This window comes from Centropristis striata, chromosome 18 (assembly GCF_030273125.1).
Source record: "Centropristis striata isolate RG_2023a ecotype Rhode Island chromosome 18, C.striata_1.0, whole genome shotgun sequence".
Lineage (NCBI taxonomy): Eukaryota > Metazoa > Chordata > Actinopteri > Perciformes > Serranidae > Centropristis > Centropristis striata.
In genome coordinates this window covers 18,352,170-18,373,809 of record NC_081534.1, presented here as the reverse complement: position 1 = coordinate 18,373,809, position 21,640 = coordinate 18,352,170, and the positions used below count along the sequence as shown (strand labels likewise).

Genomic DNA, 21,640 nt, shown 5'->3' with positions numbered 1-21,640 from the left:
CTAAATGAACATCATGCTGTATTGAAGAAGACATTAAACTAGCAATGAGGCCATAAACTCACTAGGAAAATGTTTACCTAGGTAATAAATCACGTGAGAAGTGGGTTCATTTTCTCATAGGCTTCTATTCAATAGGACTTCTTTTTTAAACTGGTCTTTAGGAATAATGCAGATTTAAGGACCTTCTATATTGGCTTTACTTTTAAGGCCCAGAGGTTACCGCTTGGTTGAGAGGGAGCTAAGGGTCTCAAAGAATGTAGTAGTAACCATGATTAGAGCTAGTTTAATGCAAATTATTATTACCAATGCCAAACACTGTCACAGTTACATGGCTTGGGGATCAAAGAGCAATGAGTTTATTTTACTGTAACTGTAAAACACTCCCACTCATTACATACCTTAGCTCAGATAATAATCATGACTGAATGAAGGATAGGCTTGAGGCACTAGTGTCAACAAGTCTTTTGATAATAAAACATCTAAAACACATCTTTAAAGGCTTGAGTGGTGAGTAAATCGAGTTAAACAGGCTCGACAGGACAAGACGTTTACCTGTTAAACAATGACCACAGCCAGAGGTTTGATATGACAGGGACAGGTTACAGTGTTAGCCCAGAAGTCTCCATGTTGGTTTAATGGTATTAAAAGGCTCTCATGAACTGCCTGTAATTTCTTCCCTTCATTAGAACCTAAAAGCTCATTTGACCCCACCCGTTGCTTCTACAAATTGTTGTATCAATTACATCCCAACACATAAGCATTAAAATATGGATTTACCACATAATGTGTTGTTCATCCACATCAATATCCTGCAGTGTTTCTGCACACTGGGGAATGAAACATCAGCCTCCACTTATGCAAACATGTTTCAGGGCTTCAAAACAAAAGTGATGTTAATTCCCATTCACTCTATCAACCTTTCACTGACCCCGAGCTGCAGTATCGTTATCTCATGCTGGGTGGCCTCTTTCACAACAATACTGCACACAGGTATCTTGATCTACGGAGTGCTTTTCATGCACTACTCACATTAAACTTTTACCAAAGTCTGTAAGCAAGACATCAAAAGTGTCCCTTCCCCCAAAATAAAAAGTCTCAAAAGTGCAGAGAGCTAATGCTTTTAGAGCAGCTATTTGCATCGATCTCAAAGACCCTGCCAGCGCACAGAAAGAGTTTTAAAAATGCCAGAAATGTTCACAGGAAACACAGCTTGATGAAGATCTAATGTATGATTTTCAGCCAAGGTCTTTCTACAGAGAAGAATCAAAAAAGCTGTAAATTGTCTCAGTCTAAACAGGTGCAACCAAGATAATTCAGGACAGTTAGAGAGACGTCAATCAAGTGTGATCTGTACACACCCACACAGTCCAGAGAATAAGTCTAATCAGCTTGATAACACTTGTGTGGGTGCATGATGGCTGTACAGAGGCTTCAGCAAACTGAGAGCAGTTTGTTATTGCTTCAAAGTGAGGTGATACACATTGAATTTACTCCAGCCCCACATACTGCTTAGCACATCAGAAATCCGATCATTCTTGTACCAAAACATTTACAGGAACACTGAAATCTAAGTTGTGCATAAACACAGAAAAGTGACAAGCTTTGAGAGACCTGACTAAAACAAAATATATCAAACCATCACCTGAAATAAATTATAACAGCCATTCAAGCCATTAATAAAGAAAATAACTGGCAGATTAACTGATAATGAAAGTAGTGTCTTATGGTTAGTTGCAGCCCCCAGCCATGTGGTTTGTTTTGAACAAAAAAAGGCATCTAAACACTTCAAATATCCGTCTGGAAATAAAATTCTCAGCTGTCTTTGAAAGATTTAGTAGTTATTCAGAAAAACACCATGAAACTTTACGTGTTTAATATCATAGAAGACTAAAAAAAAGACGCCAAATATTCACATTTTAAAAGCTACAACCAGCAAATCTTCGGCATTTTTGCGTTAAAAAAATGACAATATTTTTGGGAGACAGTCTACAAAATGTTGTCTTTGCCAACCAGTCAGGTTGCAGTTTCCATCTATATCTGTGCAGACTCATATGACGGAATACATTGCTTCAAATATGGATGAGTTACACACATGTTCAACCCGGCAGCTCAGAAGATCTATACAATCGCCGCAGTTTCAAGGTGGACAGTGACACCCAAGATTAGTGTCACCAATTCAGTATTCGTCAACTTGTGAAATACAGTCACAATCACACCTTCTGCTCCTGAGTTATGTTGTTGAAAAACGGCCAGAAAAGTGTTTCAGCAGAAAATGATGATGTCACAGTGAAATTCACCTTTAACCTATTAGGTGTAAAATGTCCTCAATCCATTTTAACCTATTAAACATTTGTGTGAAATTAGCATATGATTTCTTGAGTTATGGCCAAAAACACATTTTGTCACAGTGACCTTTGACCTCCAAAATCTAATCAGTTCATCTGTGAGTCCAAGTGGCAGTATATATATATATATATATATATATATATATGAAGATATTCCGCTATTAAGTTAATATATGACTTGAGATAAAGAAGACAGAATAAAGAATATAAAAAATAAGACATATACATACATTATATACACATTACATACATTTCTATTTTGCATTTATTATAAGTGATATAATAATATATAAATATATCAATTATAATATCATTTTTTGTGTTTGTTTGTTTTCCTGAACGTACTTTGCATTTTACAGATATTGCACATTGGAGAAAATATATTCTAGCATGTTAAATAGGTTACATAAGTTGTTGCATGTATGTATAAACATCAATGAATAAATGTATTTAAATATATGCCGAGATATACACAGTACAAGTCATATATGACATGTATAATATAAAAAAATACAGAAGGCCTAATGTGGTCAGATGTAAACAGAGATAATAATAATAATAGTGATTATCAGTCATAATAATAATAAAAAATGGTAAGATTAAAACATCAGAAAACAGCCAATATGTCCATCAAAATATCCTAGAGCTTGTATTTTGCTCCAAACAATGAACAATTTGCAGTTTTGTTGCGTTAATGATTAACCAATTACCAAACAATTGCAGATCCCTTTTAAAATTGATGCAGCTAATCTATGGTTGCAGCTACATGTAGTTGGGATTACTGAGTCTTTGTGGAGACAGAAGGAAGCTAGAGGTCAAAGCAGACGAGGACCATACGCCTGGATAATGTTTCTGTGTATTCATGTGTACAGGGAATGACATGAGTAACCAGGTAACTCTGTGTTTAATGCCAACATTACATATGATCAAAGACCTGGGAAACAGAACTGGAAATTGGTGAAATGTATTGCAATGTCTGCAATCTTACAGTCACCATCTTTGATCCCTTCACAGACCCAACAGACCACCCACTCATGGAACAACCAATGAAGACTTAATCCTACTGGCTTTAGTGCACCTGTCTGTGTGTGTTTGTGTGTGTGTGTGTGTGTGTGTGTGTGTGTGTGTGTGTGTCACTCTGATCAGGCCTCGTGTATGCTTTTGTCAACAGCAGCGAAAAAGGGGTAAGGTCAAATGGCAATAAAAGAGACCACATAAAAGTAAAGCCACTAAATAATGCCGCCTGCTGTAAAAATATCACATCTGTGTGGCTTTCTGAGGTAACTTGTATAACTGACTTTTTTTTTTCCTCAGGATGATTCATTCTTGACGCACAAAGCTGACACTTCTCTTAAATGTAGTTTTTAGATGATCAAGATTAATCCTGCAATGTGGGCTAACGAGGTGTAATTACCATAATTTGTTGCACCAGAGACACAGTGCATCTGTGTTGTCCTCAAAATGTGCCGCTGACTGAAATGGGGAGCATCAGCAGAACACAAAAACAGCATCTATGGAGTATGTTTATGGCCGTGGGTCTTGATGTTAAAGCAACAAAGCTTTATGCTCTTTACGTGTAGCCTCAATAATGCACATGCAAGTTTCTGGCGTTAGCTGGACTTACGATACAGGGCTCAGTTGGGCAAACTACTTGCCCAAAGGTGAATTTTCACTTGCCCCTGTACAAATTGCTTTATTTGTTAGTAGTAATCAAATAACAAAAATGCAACCATGCAAGCAAGATGCTATTGGCTCTTGTTATGGCACTCTAGTGACCTTTTTCAAAAACTTTACATTCCTTTAGAGATAAAAAAAAAAAAACTCGCAGCAAACTGCACAATAAAAAGTTTCCGCTATTGCCACCCAACAAAAGTCCTGTTTCCAGGATATTTGAAATGCACAAGTTCAAATACCATTTTCATTTCAGTTGGGTACCGAACTCAGTACTTTTAAGAGTACTGACCGAATTACGTCAGTATTACCGAGTACCACTTCACGTTAAATCAATTGTTACCTAATTTCAGTACCTTAGAGCATCCTGTTGAGTCAGTAATTGTTTTCCACAGCACATTAGCCAAAAGCTTGCAAACAAAACTATGTAGAAAGTTTTGTACCATATTTTTTGTCATTTATGTTCATGCTAACGTCTCTCTCCTCTCCTCCTCTTTAAGCGAGCCTCTAGTCTGGTTACACTTTTTTAAAACTCCACATAAACAATGCTTGCTGCAATATGATGTTTTACAAAATTATTGCGAGACAAATGTGGTCACATGTACACCTCCTCTGAGACACAAGGAGGCCTTCTGCCGCAGCACACTATGAAAAAACATTTTTGTTATAAAAAGGTACCAAATTCCAGGTGCCGATACCGGTTCAAATGTGAACGGTACCCAACCCTATGTGCAACTCTCAGCAGAGATGGCTTACTCCTTGGCTACTTTTTTTGTTGCTGGATTGACTGATGTGGCATTTTACTTGCCCGGAGTGATCCTTAATGTTGAGCCCTGCGATGCCATTGTGTAATAAATTAAAATACAGAGGGAAGGGGTTCATTACGATAGAGTCGAGCTACTGATAGCATTATTAGCTCGCCAGGGTGAGGCTGTTCTTTAATAAAACAAATGCGTTTCAAAAGGGATGAAGCTCAGTTGTTTTAGTTCTGGACGAATTACTTGAACACATATCACTGGGTGGAGCGGAGCTGAATTCCTGCAGTTGTCATAATTACATTTCTACAAAAACAACAGGGAGGATATCTGTCTGAAGCTATATGCGCTTAATTGCTTCTCAAAAGTAAAATCTTTCCTGTGGTCGAAGACTGCAGCCAATCTTTGATATCATACCAAAAAAAATGAGCACCTAAATAAAGGGTCTGATCTTGTCTCTTTGGTGCATGAAAAAAAAACAGTGCACACACCCCTGTGTATTTAATTAGGCAGAAAACATTAATCAGTCCTGCTGTAGGCGTGCAGAGCTCAGCTCTTGCTGGAGTTAAGAGTTCAAGAAATCTTTAATGATACACACCTCACACTACCACAGATACTTTCACCTTCACCCGTCACTAAATGATTCAAACTAAGCCTCTATGAGAAGCTTTAGATTTAACTTCCAAGCGATGTGCGTCTACAAAGTCATCATCTTGTGTCTCTTTGTCCCAGTCATAAAGCATATACAGCATGGGTCTCTATCTGGTACTGATAACATGATTGTGTGGCGTCTACAAAGCACCATTGTGCTGCCTCTCCTGTCGAGGTGATGCAACATCCTCCATCTCTGATGTTAACCAAAGCTTAGCTTCCAGACTGCAGCGTGTCAAGCTGTGAGTGAGTATCTCCAGTTTTCCTGACACACATTTAGCTTTTCTGAAATGAGCAAGTGCAGGCTGAGGAAAACGGCAATAAAAAATAATCTTCTGGGGCATTCCCGGTGGCACACCTGGTAGAGCGCGTACAACAGAGGCCCAGTCCTCATAAGCGGGCGGCCCGGGTTAGAATCCGGCTCGGAGCCCTTTCCCGCATGTCTTCCCCTCTGTCTCCCCTTTCACTCTCAATATCTGTACTGTCAATAAAGCTACAAAATGCCCCAAAAATATCTTAAAAAAATAAAATAATAATAATAATAATGTTCTATCTGGAAGTATGCAACCAAAATGTAATATTTGCCTATATGCACGCCGTAAGCACAACATACAAGCAGGTGTTTGTTGCATTGGAAGAGAATGCGTTGAAATTCGAACTGCAATGATTATTCGACTAATTGTTTGGTCAATCAAGAGAAAATAAATAAACTATTTTAATATTTGATTCACAATAGGGCTGGGCGATAGAGAAAATCTGATATCACAATTTTTTTGATAAATTATCATCATTCATGTTGAAATAATGACTATGAGGATAAAGAATAATAAACCAGTTATAACAATCCGTATTGCCAAGTTGAGATATCTAAAAGCTAAGAGAATATCTAGTCTCATATCACAATATCGTCAATTATTAAAGTAATTTATTTTAATGCAAAAATGTCAGACGCCGTTTGCAGCCTCTCAAATATGAAGATTTACTGCTTTTCCCTCTTTTATATGATATTGAATGAATACCTTTGGTTTTTTGAATGACAAAATTAGACATTTAAAAACATCACCTTGGCCTTTGAGAAACCAGGATGGATTTTTTTTTGCGATTTTCTGACATTTAATAGACAAAACTTTTAGCCACAGCCTTAAAATGTATACTTAAGTTGCAGACGTTACTCAGAAAGAATGTAGAAGCGTAGGCACTGTCTGTGTCACAGTAAAACTGCGACCTTAAACAAAAACCTGGAGCATCTAAACTCTCCAGATTCAAAGGTCATCTACAGTGCAGGGAAGTGGCGGCTACACAGGGCTGCCTTTTGAGGGAAAGGTAACAGGGTTGATCGAACCATCCTGGTCAAAGTGTCCTTGAATGTGGGTCACAGCAACACTGACGCTCACATGCTCTCAGACAGCTGCCCTTTAATGCTGAACCCTCGACTAAAACAGTTTACCTAATGCTGTTTATCTGCACTGCACAATATCTGACAGCAGTCTGACACAAGTTGTCCAAGTATACAAATACACTGCGTCATACCTGAGCTTATCATATAGCGATAATGGTGGAAAGGGCTGCCACGCCAAGAATGATAACTATGAAGATAACTAAAAATAAATCATTTTTAAAATCTTTCTAACTCAAGTGGGTGAAGAAGTCTGCTTCACAACTAGGGCTGGGCAATATATCGATTTTAAAAATATATTGATACATTTTTTAATGTGATATGGAATTAGACCATATCGCATATATCGATATATTTTAATTTTTTCTTTTATATATAAATGCTGCCATTACTAGTTTTTGTCATATTCAGTTCTTTTGTAATGTTTTCGTTATTCTTTTCTCTATAAATATATTTCAGAAAAAGAGAGAGCCTATTTTATTTCAAAGGCTATTTTCATATAAGTTTTTTTTTTATTTAAATGTTTTCATTCCACTGCTTTCTTGTAATTCATTTTCTTATTATTAAGCATAATGACAGATAAAAGCTAAAGCAAGTGCTTTGTATCTGCAGTTTCCGGCCTCCCCTTTATTGTAAACAATTCAGTGGAAGTTAGAAAATACAATAATGCAGTAGACGAGACTTATGTGTCTGACACAGCTGGAGCACATAGTGCGTGCTAGATGCCGTTTACAGAACATCATCATTTGTCAGTGTGGATGAATTTTTGTTAAGATTATAAACACACCAGCCACTTTGTTAGTACACCTGTTCAACTGCTCAGTAATGCAAATCTCGACCAATCACATGGCAGCAACTCAGGGTCAGGGTGAAGACGAGCTGCTGAGGTTCAAACTGAGCACCAGAATGGGGAAGAAAGTGGTTTAAGTGACTTTGAACGTGGCATGTTGTTGGTGCCAGGCGGGCTGGGCTGAGTATCTCAGAAACTGCTGATCTAACAACCATCAATAGGGTTTACAGAGATTTTATCAGAAAAAGAGAAAATATCCTGCGAGTGTCAGTTCTCTTGTTGATGCCAGAGGTCAGAGGAGAATGCTCAGACTGGTTGGATGATAGAAAGGCAACAGTAGCTCACATAACCACTCACTTCAACCAAAGTATGCAGAAGACCATCTCTGAACACACAACATGTCGAACCTTGAAGCAGCAGAAGATCACCCAGCCACTTTATTAGGTACAGACTTCAGCTAATAAAGTGGCCGGTGAGTGTAGTTATCGTTCTGTGTGGACGAACCTTCAGTGATTGTAAAATGTCGGGCTGTTCATTAACAAAAGAGATTTTTAAATCAGCTAAGGTGCAATTTGTTCGACTAATCGATTAGTTGATCAACAGATCTGTGAAACGGAGTACCTCCTCAAAGAATCACGCAAAAGCACAACTTCAAATTTTTGGTTTACCAGAGATGTGCTAATAAGCTCCATGGGAAAAAAAGTAATTCGACGTGAAGAAAGGAATTTGAAAAGTGAGAAATCAGCTGCACAAATTAATACATTTTAATGAGGTCTTAAAAGGTCAAATCCGGGTTGTGTCAGAATGAGGAGCACATATGGGAAAAGCTTCATACATCACAAACTAAAAGTGCATAAAATAGATGTAACAAGTGCCAGATTGAAGATTAGAGTGTATGTTATGTCTGACAGTCTAAATTAAACTTGAGTCACCATTTGCATGATAAGCCCGTATGGTATCTTGCTTCAAAACGCTGTCAATCACAATCTGTAACACACATTACTCAACGCAAGACCAGGTGTTCTATAGGCTCAACGCTCTGCATTATTAATCAGTGCGTCTTGTTGCTCCCCATGTTCACCACTTAGCAATTTGTAAGCATTTTGCTCGCAGCTCTGTGCAACCAAACACCACTGACTGCCTGAATCAGTTCAAGTTATTCAACCAGCCAGCTGAGAGGAGCCAGCAAACACTCATGATATCCTGCTGTTCTTCTACCAAACGTGTCAATTAAGTGCGGTTGTTGTACTTTCTCTGTACAATTATTAACAAATAACAATTCTACGCGCCGACAGTACTTAAAGCCACAATAATTTTCATTATTGATCAACCCGCCCATAACCTGCCTGTCTTTGAAATGGTAAAAAAATGTTTTAAAAATATGTCCAATTTGAGAATTGTTTGGTTTGGTCTGCCTGAAAGTCCAAAACCAAAACAGAATTCACTGTGATTGTGACAAAGAAAAGTAGAGCTGCAATGATTAGTCGACCAACAGGAAAAAATAATCTCCAACTAAATTGAAAATCGATTACTCGCTAAAGTATAGTTTTGTATACAAAGATGGTAAAAAAAAATGCTCCTTTTAGCCTCCCAAATGTGACGTTTTCCTTCTCTTCACTGCATTATATAATAAACTGAATACCTTTGGATTTTGGACAAACAAATCAGAACATTTAAAGACCTCATCTTGGCCTTTGAGAAACTGGAATGGACATTTTTAAGTATTTCACAGACCAAACAATTAATAAAGAAAGTAATTGGCAGATTAACAGATAATTAAAATGATCGTTTGCAAACAATAGTTGCAGCACTAAACAAAAAACAGCAAATCCTCCCAACTGAGGAGCTGAAACTGGTAAATGTTGATATTTATCCATGAAAAATCAACTGTAACAATAACACAATCACCAGAATATTTGAACTACTCTTCACTTTACTATTCATTACAGAATTAATCAATTCATAGTTTCAGCTGTCACTAAATGCTAAACAGTCCCAGATAAACCAGCAGTACAAATGTGATCATATGTAACCATACAAATAGTAAGAGACTAAACTATGCGTTTGAAGAGGAATGCGTCTTTGCTGAACAACAATTAAAGAAGCGCGGCATCTTGATCATATGGAAATGTTCTATTGAAAGTGTAGCAAAGAGCAGCTGTGATACTCTTGAAAATGAAGAAGCATTTAATTCATTTTTTTCCAACTACCTAAATGTCATTCAAACATCTGTCCTTAACCCTGTTTCTGACTTATTTTTAATTCAGGAGAAAACACTTTTACACTATAACGGAGGACAGTGATAGAGTAACTACACATTTGTGTCCATGAGGGGCAACGAGTGCTGTTTTGTTCCTCTCTTGTCTTTTGTAAATATCCGGGGATGTTTGAAAAGCAGAGGCAGTTGTTTAACAAAACTTCCTGAAGATAAAGATAAAGACTCTTCTAATCATCTGAATTGCTGTTTGCACGAAAAGAAAGAAATGATGTATGTCCTTGCTCTTTTTGCACAACACAAGAAAAATATTACGTGTGATTTAGTATGCATATATAAAAACAGCATCAAGAAACATCAATATATGAAGTATAACCAAAACTAAAAATGCTTCCATTTTGATTCATGTAGTGTAATTGAAGCAAAGACATTTTACAGCTATCATCTTTGTTTGGATTAACAATCAGCCTTGTAACTATTTTCTTCTTGTGAAAACAGACCATTTTTATCTTATCATCCAGATGTTCAAAGGAGTCTTTTGTGAGCAGCAGTAAATATTGTTCAAACAAACTTCTGGGCTTTTCAGACACATTTTTCAGGAAAATAGATGCTTAGCTCTGTGGCTCTGAAGTAAACACACAAAGCACAAACTGGGGAGAAACTAGCTTCAAACGCAATCTTGTGCATGCTAATCCATCAGTCAGCTTTCATCACAGAGTCCACAGCATGCAAAAATATCTTTGCATGTAAGGCAGCATGTGTAACAACGATCATGTGTGTAAATCATGAACTATCTTACCTGTATAACCTGCAATCCACCCCCATGAAGACACCATGGCCAGCAACCATTTGAACATGACTCCTTCGATGTGCCAAAAAGTGGAGCTGTCCCATATTCTCAGCGGCTGCAAGAGCAGCAGGTATAAGCAGTAGGATGGGATGGCTACACAGTTGTTGAAGAACATAAACACAAAACGGATCACAGCCTTGAGCAGAACCCAGCCCAGTTTGCCGGCCCCGTCCAGGAGCTGTGCCATCCTGATACACACCGTCTGCAACAGAGACACAGCAGCAGTTATAGCATCCCAGCCCTGGCTTGTTGACAAAAGACAAGGCAAGTCTTGTGAGTACACAACCTTATCCGTACTGTAAACAAACGGATGTGCTGCTAACAGGACACAAATCCGCAAATGTTACACTCAGGAAACCCAGAGGAGTGAGTCTGCCTCGAACCGGTTATGGGTGAGGCTATTTCACGAAAACTACATGTAACACACGCTTAAGTGGACGCTTCTTGTCTGATTATTATTCAATGGGATTTGATCTGAACTGTGTCCATTTGTTTTGACGAGCCCGCCTGCTAGCTAGCTGCCTAGCCTTTACAGTAATGCATGCAAAGACAGGACCATAAAAGGACCAGTCGCAGGGGACGTGGTCTAGCACTTCATGACATGCTAGCTAGCAGTGAGCTGAGTTAGCATAACGGGAGCAGATGTTCAGAAATATGTCAAGCAGGAGGGTCTAATACACAACACACACACACACACACAATAAAGGTGGTTGGTGAGTTTAAGTGTTGAGGTATTTTATGAGACAACAGCAAACTCGGATGTCTGCAGGCTGCTGCAAAGCGCAATATCCGTGTGTCTCCTCCAGAACATAGCCCGACCCTGTGATTCAGTCAAAGTCTCATGTTACTCACCCAATTAATGTCGCTGAAGCATCCAAGGACGGCCAGAGATGGAGCTGAGTGTTGGAGCGAGATAAAACTGTGTCACGTGTAGCTAACCATACACGGTTATGTTAGCATCTTCTGCTAGTTGACATGGCCAGCCTCCTCTCTCTCAAATCTGGGGACAGAGGTGGAAATGTCTGATAGCGTTGAACAACAAGCCGTATCCCATTTAGCTGACGGTATCCAGGCTGCTCGGCCACTCTGAAGCGGAACCCCGGGCGGGCACCGTTAGCTCGCTAGCTAGCTAGCAAGCAGCTCCACTTGAGCGTCGCTGCTGGCTCCATCTCAGTCGGAGACACCGGGATAATTCCTCCGATGCATCATCATCATCATCATCATCGTCAGGTTAGCTAGCTACTGAGCGCCCATTAGCGAGTGTGGATGAAGGCGGTTCGGTTCGGGCCTCGGATAAGCGCCACCGGTCACACAAACGCAAACACAAACTATAAACGACATAAGCACATCAGATGGGGAGAACGGCGATTTTTGGTTTCTATGCTGGCAGGAGGACCCGTTATCTTCCTCCAGACCGCCATTCACAGCGTCAATGTACACAAAAGATCAAAGGAGCAAGACCGGAAGTAGGTCTCCTTTCGCTTCAAAATAAAAGCGTCGTTTACACGTACAGGTGCATCTCGATAAATGAGAATATGCCCTCAAAAATAATACTGCATATTACTGAATTCAATCAGTGCAACATTTTTACACTTGAAAATATTGAGTTGATTTGAAAGCTCTCAAATCGGTTAACCCTCTGGAGTCCATCTATTTATTGAAAATACTCATGTTTTACAATAATGCCTTTATTTATATATGATATTTAGAGAAGCTGAGAAAGCCAGTTGAAAGTGCAATCATAGGAGCTTTCACAGTGTGCCATTTATGTTTCTAGACCATTTTTACAATGTGAATTTCTTCAAATAGACTGCAAATAGCAAATGCAAATAGACTGTTTTGTAGTTTTATTATTTATTTTTTTTTCTGCTGTTTTTGTGTGTATTAATGGTTAAAAAAAAAAGCAGCTTTATACTACTAATCTGACTGATAGCCAAGTTTGTGTTGAGAAAAAGGAGCCATGCATGGACAGAGTGAAAGATGCTAAACGGAGACAGAAATTAATGCATAGGAATTTCATAAATTTGAACCAAAATCTCCTGGACTTCAGAGGTTTAAACAAAACATTAGTAATGAGTAAATTAAAGTGATATTTTCAAGTATGTCTGAATGAATTGACTTGGCTCAATTACCACAAAAGAGTAAATGTAACTGAAATATTATGTTAACCATATGGAAAACCTGAGTAGAAATCACTAAACAAACAGTCTTTTGTAATATTACAATTTTTTGAGACACCAAACTTTTAGGTCTTCATTAAATGTAAGCCATAATCATTATAAGTTGAAGAAATTAAATAAATTAAGACATGAAATGTTTCATTTTGTGTGTAATCTATATAATGTGTTATTTCCACTTTTTGAATTGAATTACTTGCATAAATACATTTTTCTATGATATTCTTATTTATTGAGATGCACCTGTACAACAAGCACTTCAAAATATATATAATAATAACTTTATTTATATAGCACCTTTTAAAAACAGCAGTTTACAAAGTGCTTCGACAGAGAGCAATTCATCACAATGAGAAGGCTAAAAACAATTCTTACATTAAAAGAAAAAACAATAAGAGACAGAGCATGAACAATCACTAGACATTCTCAGTCAGATACACAGAAAATAAAAGGTAAAAGGAATAAAAAAGTAAAAAGTGAAGAATTAAAAAGGAGTGGTGAGATAGACAGCATAAATAAAAGCAAGTCTATAAAAGTGGGTTTTAAGAAGCCTTATTTCCTCAGACAGCTCGTTCCAAAGATGCGATAGAAATAATTATTATTCATATTAATATTATCATTTATTATTATCTAAAGTATATGAAAAATATATTGAAATTCTATGTACATACAGTGCAAGTTACAAATACTTTAAAACAATACTGTATAATACTAGTAAGAAAAATACTAAAATACACACAACAACAGAAATACACAAGAATAGAAAAAAATGAATGCAAATTATTTTTCAGGTTCACCCTTTTCAAATGGTGTACACCACTTCTATGTGGCATCTACTGGTGACCTGCTATCTCCCCCTTAAAATGCACTGCCCACAACACCCAATTCTCTATCAGGTCGTAAATGACTAAATTATTATTATTTTTTAAATTATGTCAACCCCCTGCAACATAAATTCAATTTAAAATACCATAAAACAGGGGCACGACTACATGTGATAATGCAAAACTTACTTTAGTTGATAAAGTACTTTAGTAGTGTGAATTCCCTTTTAAAAAATTGCAAATTTGGAAATTACCCCAGAGCATTTTGTTATATATATATATATATATATATATATATATATATATATAAATTAGTTTCTTCTTCATTTTTTCATTTCTGACATTCCAATATTAAAAAGTATTTAGTTACTGAAATTACTGAAACAGTGGTTATTTATTAAAATTTGCATCATGGCTAGAAGTGTGCCTACTTTTTTTTTTCTTTACAACAACAAGCTTACTTAACACAACTTAAGACAACCTAACACATCACAACAGTTGTATCAATGGGTTTTTTTTTTTTTTAATAAAATAAAAAGCATTTGTAACCTCTTACCAAGTATAAATATATATTCTAATATAATAATAATTTCAATGTGATTTTTTTTATGTTGCAAGATGTGATGAAAGTCAAGCTCTGAATCTGCTTCTAATTACGTTGAAAAATATATACATTTTCAAAGGGATTCCCCTTGTTTTTGTGTGGAATAAAACTCCAACTGTATATTTAGTAAAATGTCTTATTTTGAAAACCAGGGGCGGAACCTGTCTTTTTACTTTTCGTCACTTGACGCTGGTGCGTTCACCTGACTTGTAGCCGTTAAGTGCGCAGACTCTCTGATGTCAAGTGCTGATGGTTTCCCGTCGATATGAACAAAAAATAAAAACCGCTTTTCCAATTTAGTGACCAACTCTAATGACTTCATCTGAAATCATGTTGGACTCGTTCCCGGCAGCAGCGACTTATTATCACATTACATCACCAGCATGGGTTCACCGCTAAAATCGATTTATTTACTATCATTTGAAACGGATATTGACAGTTTGCATACATATTTTTGTCATTTTACGTTATAATTTAAGATAATTAAGAGCTAATGCTAATAAATGTTTGGAAAAAATAGCATGAAAAGCGTAAACATTATTATTTTGTAGGGTGATATTGAATTTTACACTGCAGGAATTAACAAGTAAAATTATTTTTTCCAGAAGTCTAAATGCTGATATTCTAACATTGTGATTCAGAGAAGTCTGGAAGTGACATGAGAGATTTTTTAGTGCTTTACAGTCAACGATGTCCATTAAATGACTTTGTTCTGCCCCCTGATGGCTCGTTATGTTATTACACTCTATGTAGAGATGATGAAAATCTTCATCAAGAAATTATATTTAAGGCCAATAATGTGTGGACATATGTTCTTTACACCTTATTACACACAACATACAACATTAAAATTAAATATTTTAATAATTGGAAAAAAATATGTACATATTCCGTTTGTACAAGACAAAACAGGTCAAGTACACAAGATAAAAGCAGTGAGAGCCATACACTAAAACCATTTACCATAGCCAGAAACTGTAAACACAGAAATTATCATTGGATTTTCAAATTTCCGTTGGTCTTTGAACGCATAGTGTTGTGTGATCAGTGCTTCTGCCAGGAAACATGGTCAAATCTTAAGTTAAAATAGTGATATTTCATCAAAATCACTTTATTCTTCATGTCCCTTTTAAAATTAGTCCAAAAAATAAAATTGACTTTTTGTAGTGGGGCTGCTTGATTATGGTAAAAATCCTGATAACCATAATTTTTTTTTATTTTTATTTTTTTAAATTATCTTTGACTTTAGAAACATCATGCATTTATTGGAATAAAAAAAAAAACTTGTCTTTTTAACTGTTATAATATATAATATATATCCACCTTCAGAGCCAGCTGCTGGCTGCTCTGCACTGGATCGGTTCACTGCAACTGTGCTGCACGCTGAAACACTTCAAGCTCTTTATAAGCTCAAATAAATGAATCATAGTTATGAGGGTGTGGTTTTCACATTCTTCCTTTTGTTAACAAAGTTATTATTGACAATTGAAAGCACCCTATACACTAATAATGTCCTGAGGATATATAAATCTAATACAACTACAAAGTAGATACTTAAAGTGTAGTGCATTCATTTATTTTAAGAAAAATGTCAGTCTTAATGTTTTACATTTTGTAAATTACCCGACATCATGTGATAATGCCAGACCTACTTTAGTTGATAAAGTACTTTAGTAGTGTGAATTCCCTAAAAAAAATTGCAAATTTAAATACAAAGTTACCAAAATCCAACCATGACCTGCATTTGAAATTACCCAGATCATTTTTGTCAGAAGCCATAAAGAGGGAAATGAATAGATAAAAATCTTAACTAAGTGTATGATGAACCAGATGAACCATATATAACAGCAGCATGCAAGGTAACACTGAAGAAAAACTATATTTTCAATGTGAGTTTTTTAATGTTGCAAGATAATGAAAGTTATTAGAAGAGGTGGAGATGTTGACCATGATAAAAAAAATTCTAATGCAAAAATAATAGCACACTCATAGACATGATGTAAAATATACATATACATATATATACAGTCTTGGAAAAAAATATTAGACCATTGTTTTATTCAATTTCTTGTTCATTTTAATGCCTGGTACAACTAAAGGTACATTTGTTCGGACAAATATAATGAAAACAAAAAAATAGCTGATAAGAGTTTAATTTAAGAACTGATATAGTCTTATAATAATAATGTGTGTGTGTGTGTGTGTGTGTGTGTGTGTGTGTGTGTGTGTGTGTGTGTGTGTGACGTTCCCATATTAAAAAGTATTTCAATTACTGAAACATTGGTAATTTTTTTTTTTAAAGGTATTTTGCATCATGGTGGTAAATTGTCTGTAGATGTGAACTGGGATAAACATTTCTTTGTTCTTTTCACATTAGAGTGATGATCAAATGAGTTACTGTACCTTAATGCTTAAGAAATACCTCTGGAAAGACAGTGGGACTCTGAGCAAAGCTATGACAGCATCATGCTGCAAAACAATAACAAACAATTCACTTTAATTATTGACATAATGTACCAGCAATCTGTTGCTGCTGACCATCAAGTAAAAATGAGATTAGAATACAACATCCACCTGCTGCCTGGATGGACAACAGGCAGTTAGACGGCATGAGTCACTTGTAATTATTCCTACCAGGTGTGAAACAGGAGGGTATTTCTTGGTGAGTCCCCCCGTTTTCTCCAACACACGACTGAAGACCGACATCATCATACTTGCTCTCTGTCTGTCTGGACCGGCCCCAGGGTGCCTACTCCCAAAAAACTAGATTACACAAAGAGAGAAAGACAATCTGTTACAGTGAAACGTCTGCCAGCAGAAAGCCTCCGGAGGGACGTGTGTTATGGCTCTGAGCACTTTCAATAGAAAACACTCAAGTACATGGTACAGTGAAAAACCTTTTTATCAAATTAGAGAAAATGCATTCATTTTCATTACGGTGTCATCTACGTCCTCTGTGCAGCTTACAAACAAGCTACATCCATACATCATGCTGGAGTTTGTTAAAACATGATTGCATTCCTTGACAAAATCAATATGATGCATTTTAACTCTTCTGGCTACAGAGAACCTGCTTTTTCTTATATGTCAAATAGGGGTCAGAATCATTAGAGGGCCTATGACTCACCATTATTTAGATCTTAAATATTTTGTGATCTGCTGAGTACTGTAATAACATATATTGCCATCTATTACCATTTATTCTATTCTATTAATAAAATAAATCTTAATCTTAATGTATATAAGACATGGAGAGACGTACAGTATATGCGTCTTGGATGGTCGTTTTTTAAGACATGTAACTGATGAAATGCAAAAGTATTTGCTAAAATACACGAGTGGAAGGCAAAAAGGGAAAAAACTAAACAAAGAAAACCTTCAACAGCTCTACAAAGACTTAAGCCATTTTATTGCACAGGTCTGGTTATGTAAAAAAAAAAAAAACAGCAACAAAAATTATTGTGGCCAAGGAGACTGCAGCAATCACAGAGGGGTAGATGACTGTCAAAATCTAAAATCAGAGACATATGAGGGCAATAAAAGAAGAATAAAGAGAAATCATTTTAAAGGTGAATACAATGCGAGCTTTTCTAACATAGCTGTGTACAAACAGGTATGCACCAGCTAAAAAAAAATAACCAATGTCAGAGCCATTTTGTATATTGTGGAGAAGCTGATAAATAATTCAGATTTGTAGTTCATAGTTCTTTATTGAGGTTGTAGGAATGCCTATTGGTTAGTAGTAATTGCACTCTTCTTATTGGCTGAGATGTGTGTAACGTCATAATTGCGTACTTTGTTTTAATTAAGATTATGGAGACGAGGAGAGCACACTAGTTTTTGACCGTGCTCATAATTATTATTATTTTTTGGACTGCTGCAGTTTATTGTTTGTCATACTCAAACAAAAGGTTTTCAATAAACCATAAGAAAGAAACTGTGGAATTTTTTCGGATTAAGACACACGTCAACTACATCCTCATGCTCCATAATTGAAGTGTGCGTTTTAAAGTAAAACTAGACAGAGGGGCGTCCCGGTGGCTCACACCGGTAGAGCGCTTACCATGTAGGCTGAGTCCTTGCTGCGGCGGAGCCGGGTTCGAATCCGGCCTCAGCTCCCTTTGCCGCATGTCTTCCCCTCTATCACCCCCTTTCTATCTATCACTATCAATAAAGCAAAAAAATGCCAAAAAAAATCATCTTTAAAAAAGAAAAACTAGACGGGGCCACACTAACAACCAATTTGTGCTTAATAAAACAAAAAAAGCAACTTGAAAGTGTGGTGAGTCTCCTGGAGCTTTAATTTACTCATGCTCCGCCTCTCACCAGAAGCTCTTGCTGCTTGTCAGTGGAGGAGTGACTGGCCACTCTGTAGAGGTCCACCAGATCTCCCAGCATGCCGTCGCCCAACACCGCCAGGTGGGTGGCGATGGCTGCCAGAGCGTGGCACATGAGAATGCGAGAGGAGTCGCAGGACAGGTGGAGCTGGCTCAGCAGGAAGTCCACCTCTGATTGGCTGAGATGAGGTCGAATTTTCAGCAGTTTGACCAACGAGCTGAGGGCCGTCTATGGTTGACACAGACACAGCAACATTCCACCAGTTTTCAAGGATTTTACTAAATCCACAAGTCAAATCAAATAGTATATGTGTGCGTTACAGGGGCCAGTCTACATCACCCCTATGAATTTCATTGCCTTAAGTGTTATAGTGTGGTCACAGTACCAAATATGAAATTAGACTGCCGCCATCAATAAAACCTTAAAGGGTTTTCCTCAGGAGGACATTGACAATAATTGTACCAAGTGTTAGAAAAATTGCATGAGGAAACCCTGAAAATGGAATAATCTGATTCCAACAACAAAAAATCCTCACCAATTATTTCTGCGCAGTCGTTGATGGGGAATGATGAGCAGGAGACGTCCAAGTTCTCAGTTTAACAAAAGCTTATTACAATACATCAAGAAATGTGAAGTTACAGAGCTCTGGGTTCACTTTTTAACTGTCCCTGATACACACAGACTGGTTACAGGTCATGAAGTCTGAACCAGGTCTCTTCCCCTGGAAAAAAAAAACCCCAGTTCCAAAACTAACAATGTTTATTATATAATGAAGGTAGATTTCTTCCAGGAAGTGCCGCCTTCTTCATCCGCTGATTTCGCCAGTCTTAATCAATACAGGGACACATCAAGCCACCGGGCAACAATCTTGCTGCCTGGAACAAGGCCGTGCCCTGACCTGCTAACAAACTTGTTATGACAAACATTCTGCCTTGTTATGTTCTACAGAGATATAACAGGAGCCAAAAGATTCTTCAATGTCTACTTGTTATTTTAAAGTCTAAAAAATATAAAACAGACGATAATATTATTTGTGATTATAGAATCTTAATCAGTTTAAGCAAATGGAATATATGTAATTAAAGTAATCACAGTTTCTAAAACAACATTAACACACAAACATAATCATTGTATCAAAATCATATCGCCTGATTAATATAAATGCATAGAGATAGATATTGTCAAGGTTTAGTCAATTACGCATGCATAGTGACCTTTGATGATCGTGGAGACAAACAGCAAATACAAAAAGAGAGACACAGTAATCATTTCATTTTAAACAACGTAGAATATTCAAATTATTCTAACACAAGTTTTGTATAATAATGCACAAACTATCCCTTTAATCCTCATACAGTGTCTGAAGGAGGACTCTTAACTGATATGTATAAGTTAGAAGTGGCAGGTAGCAATGGTGGAAAGTAACTATGTACATTTACTCAAGTACTGGACTTAAAGTACAATTTTGAGGTACTTTTATGTACATTTTATGTAACTTTATACTTCTACTCCACTACATTTTGAGGCAAATATTGTACTTTTTACTCCTCTACATTTAGCTGACAGCTTTAATTACTTTTCAGGTCAAGATTTAAAATGAAAAACATGATACATTTTTAAATTATTACCCATTTTTATAAATTAAACCACTTAAAAGTTTATTAGGGAGTTAAAATGAGCAGAGTGGAGTCATTTCACAGTGTGGTATTAGTACTTTTTACTGAAGTAAATGATCTGAATACTTCTTCCACCACTGTCCTTTTTACTTCTTTACTTTTTTATTGTATTTTATTTTTTATTTATTTATTTTTTTTTAAATTTAATTAATTTTTTTAATAATTAATTTTCTTTTAATAATATATATATATATATATTTTTAATTTTATTATTTTTTTCCCCTTCGCTACTGCGCATGTGCGGCCCCGGTGCGCTACTGCGCATGTGCGGTCCCGGTTTGCTACTGCGCATGTGCGGCCCCGGTTTGCTACTGCGCATGTGCGGCCCCGGTGCGCTACTGCGCATGTGCGGTCGCGGTTCGCTACTGCGCATGTGCGGCCCTGGTGCGCTACTGCGCATGTGCGGTCCCGGTTCGCTACTGCGCATGTGCGGCCTTGGTGCGTTACTGCGCATGTGCGGCCTGAGTGTGCTACTGCGCATGCGTAATTTTCGCACATGCGCAGAAGCGCACCAAGGCCACGCATGCGCAGAAGCGCACCAAGACCACGCATGCGCAGAAGCGCACCGAAGACGCGCATGCGCAGAAGTGCACTAGGCCGCACATGCGCAGAAGCGAAGAAAAAAATAATTTAAAAAATAATAAAAAATAATAAATTAATTTTTTTTTTAAATAAAAAATAAAAAAATAAAAAATAAATAAAAAAAAATAATAATAAAATAAAATAAAATACAAAACAATAAAAAAAAATTAATTCATTATCATTATCATGTTTTTTAATCTTTTTATCTATGTTATTTACTTTATTTGTACCCAGAGGTAGATTTTGTTTGCAGTATAGAGTCCTCATACACACACACAAAAGAGGCACATATCACACATCATTCAACTTAAGACAGTGGGAGTTAAGAAATGGCAAGTTAAATAAAATTTTAAAAAAATTAAAATAAAAAATGATTAAAAGTTCTTACAGGTCCAGACTATACTTAGATATTGATGTGAACTAAAATACGAATAGCAAAAAAAAAAGAAGACAGAAAAATAAACAAAATAAAACAGCAAAATAAAATGAAACTTGTTTAGGCTATAAAAACGTAGATAAAGGTTAAAATGTATATATAGAAATAGTAAATACATACATAAAAGCAACAATAAATAAACACCTGTGCAAAGCACAGCAGGGACAAAACTGTTTTTGTGTCTGTTTGTTCTAAACCTAGGGATTGTAAACCTACGCCCAGAGGGGAGGGGCTGAAACTCTGTGTGCATTGTATGGGAACTGTCATTTAAAATTGAACCAGTAATGCCCTGTAATTGTTTTGTGTACATTCACTATACAACAAAATGAA

General features: G+C 36.7%; 1 protein-coding gene across 2 annotated transcripts in view; it reads right to left on the bottom strand.

The window, feature by feature from the left end:
• lpgat1 (lysophosphatidylglycerol acyltransferase 1) overlaps window positions 1–12,117 on the bottom strand; it is a 70,871-nt gene extending 58,754 nt beyond the window's left edge. For both annotated transcript variants that reach the window (XM_059355666.1, XM_059355667.1), the window contains exons 1-2: window positions 11,526–12,117; window positions 10,623–10,875 (exon numbers count right to left, since the gene is read on the bottom strand). In XM_059355666.1, coding sequence (XP_059211649.1) covers window positions 10,623–10,860 — 238 coding nt within the window. In that variant the 5' untranslated portion in view covers window positions 10,861–10,875; window positions 11,526–12,117. The remainder of the gene's footprint in view (window positions 1–10,622; window positions 10,876–11,525) is intronic.
• Window positions 12,118–21,640: the final 9,523 nt, after the last annotated feature.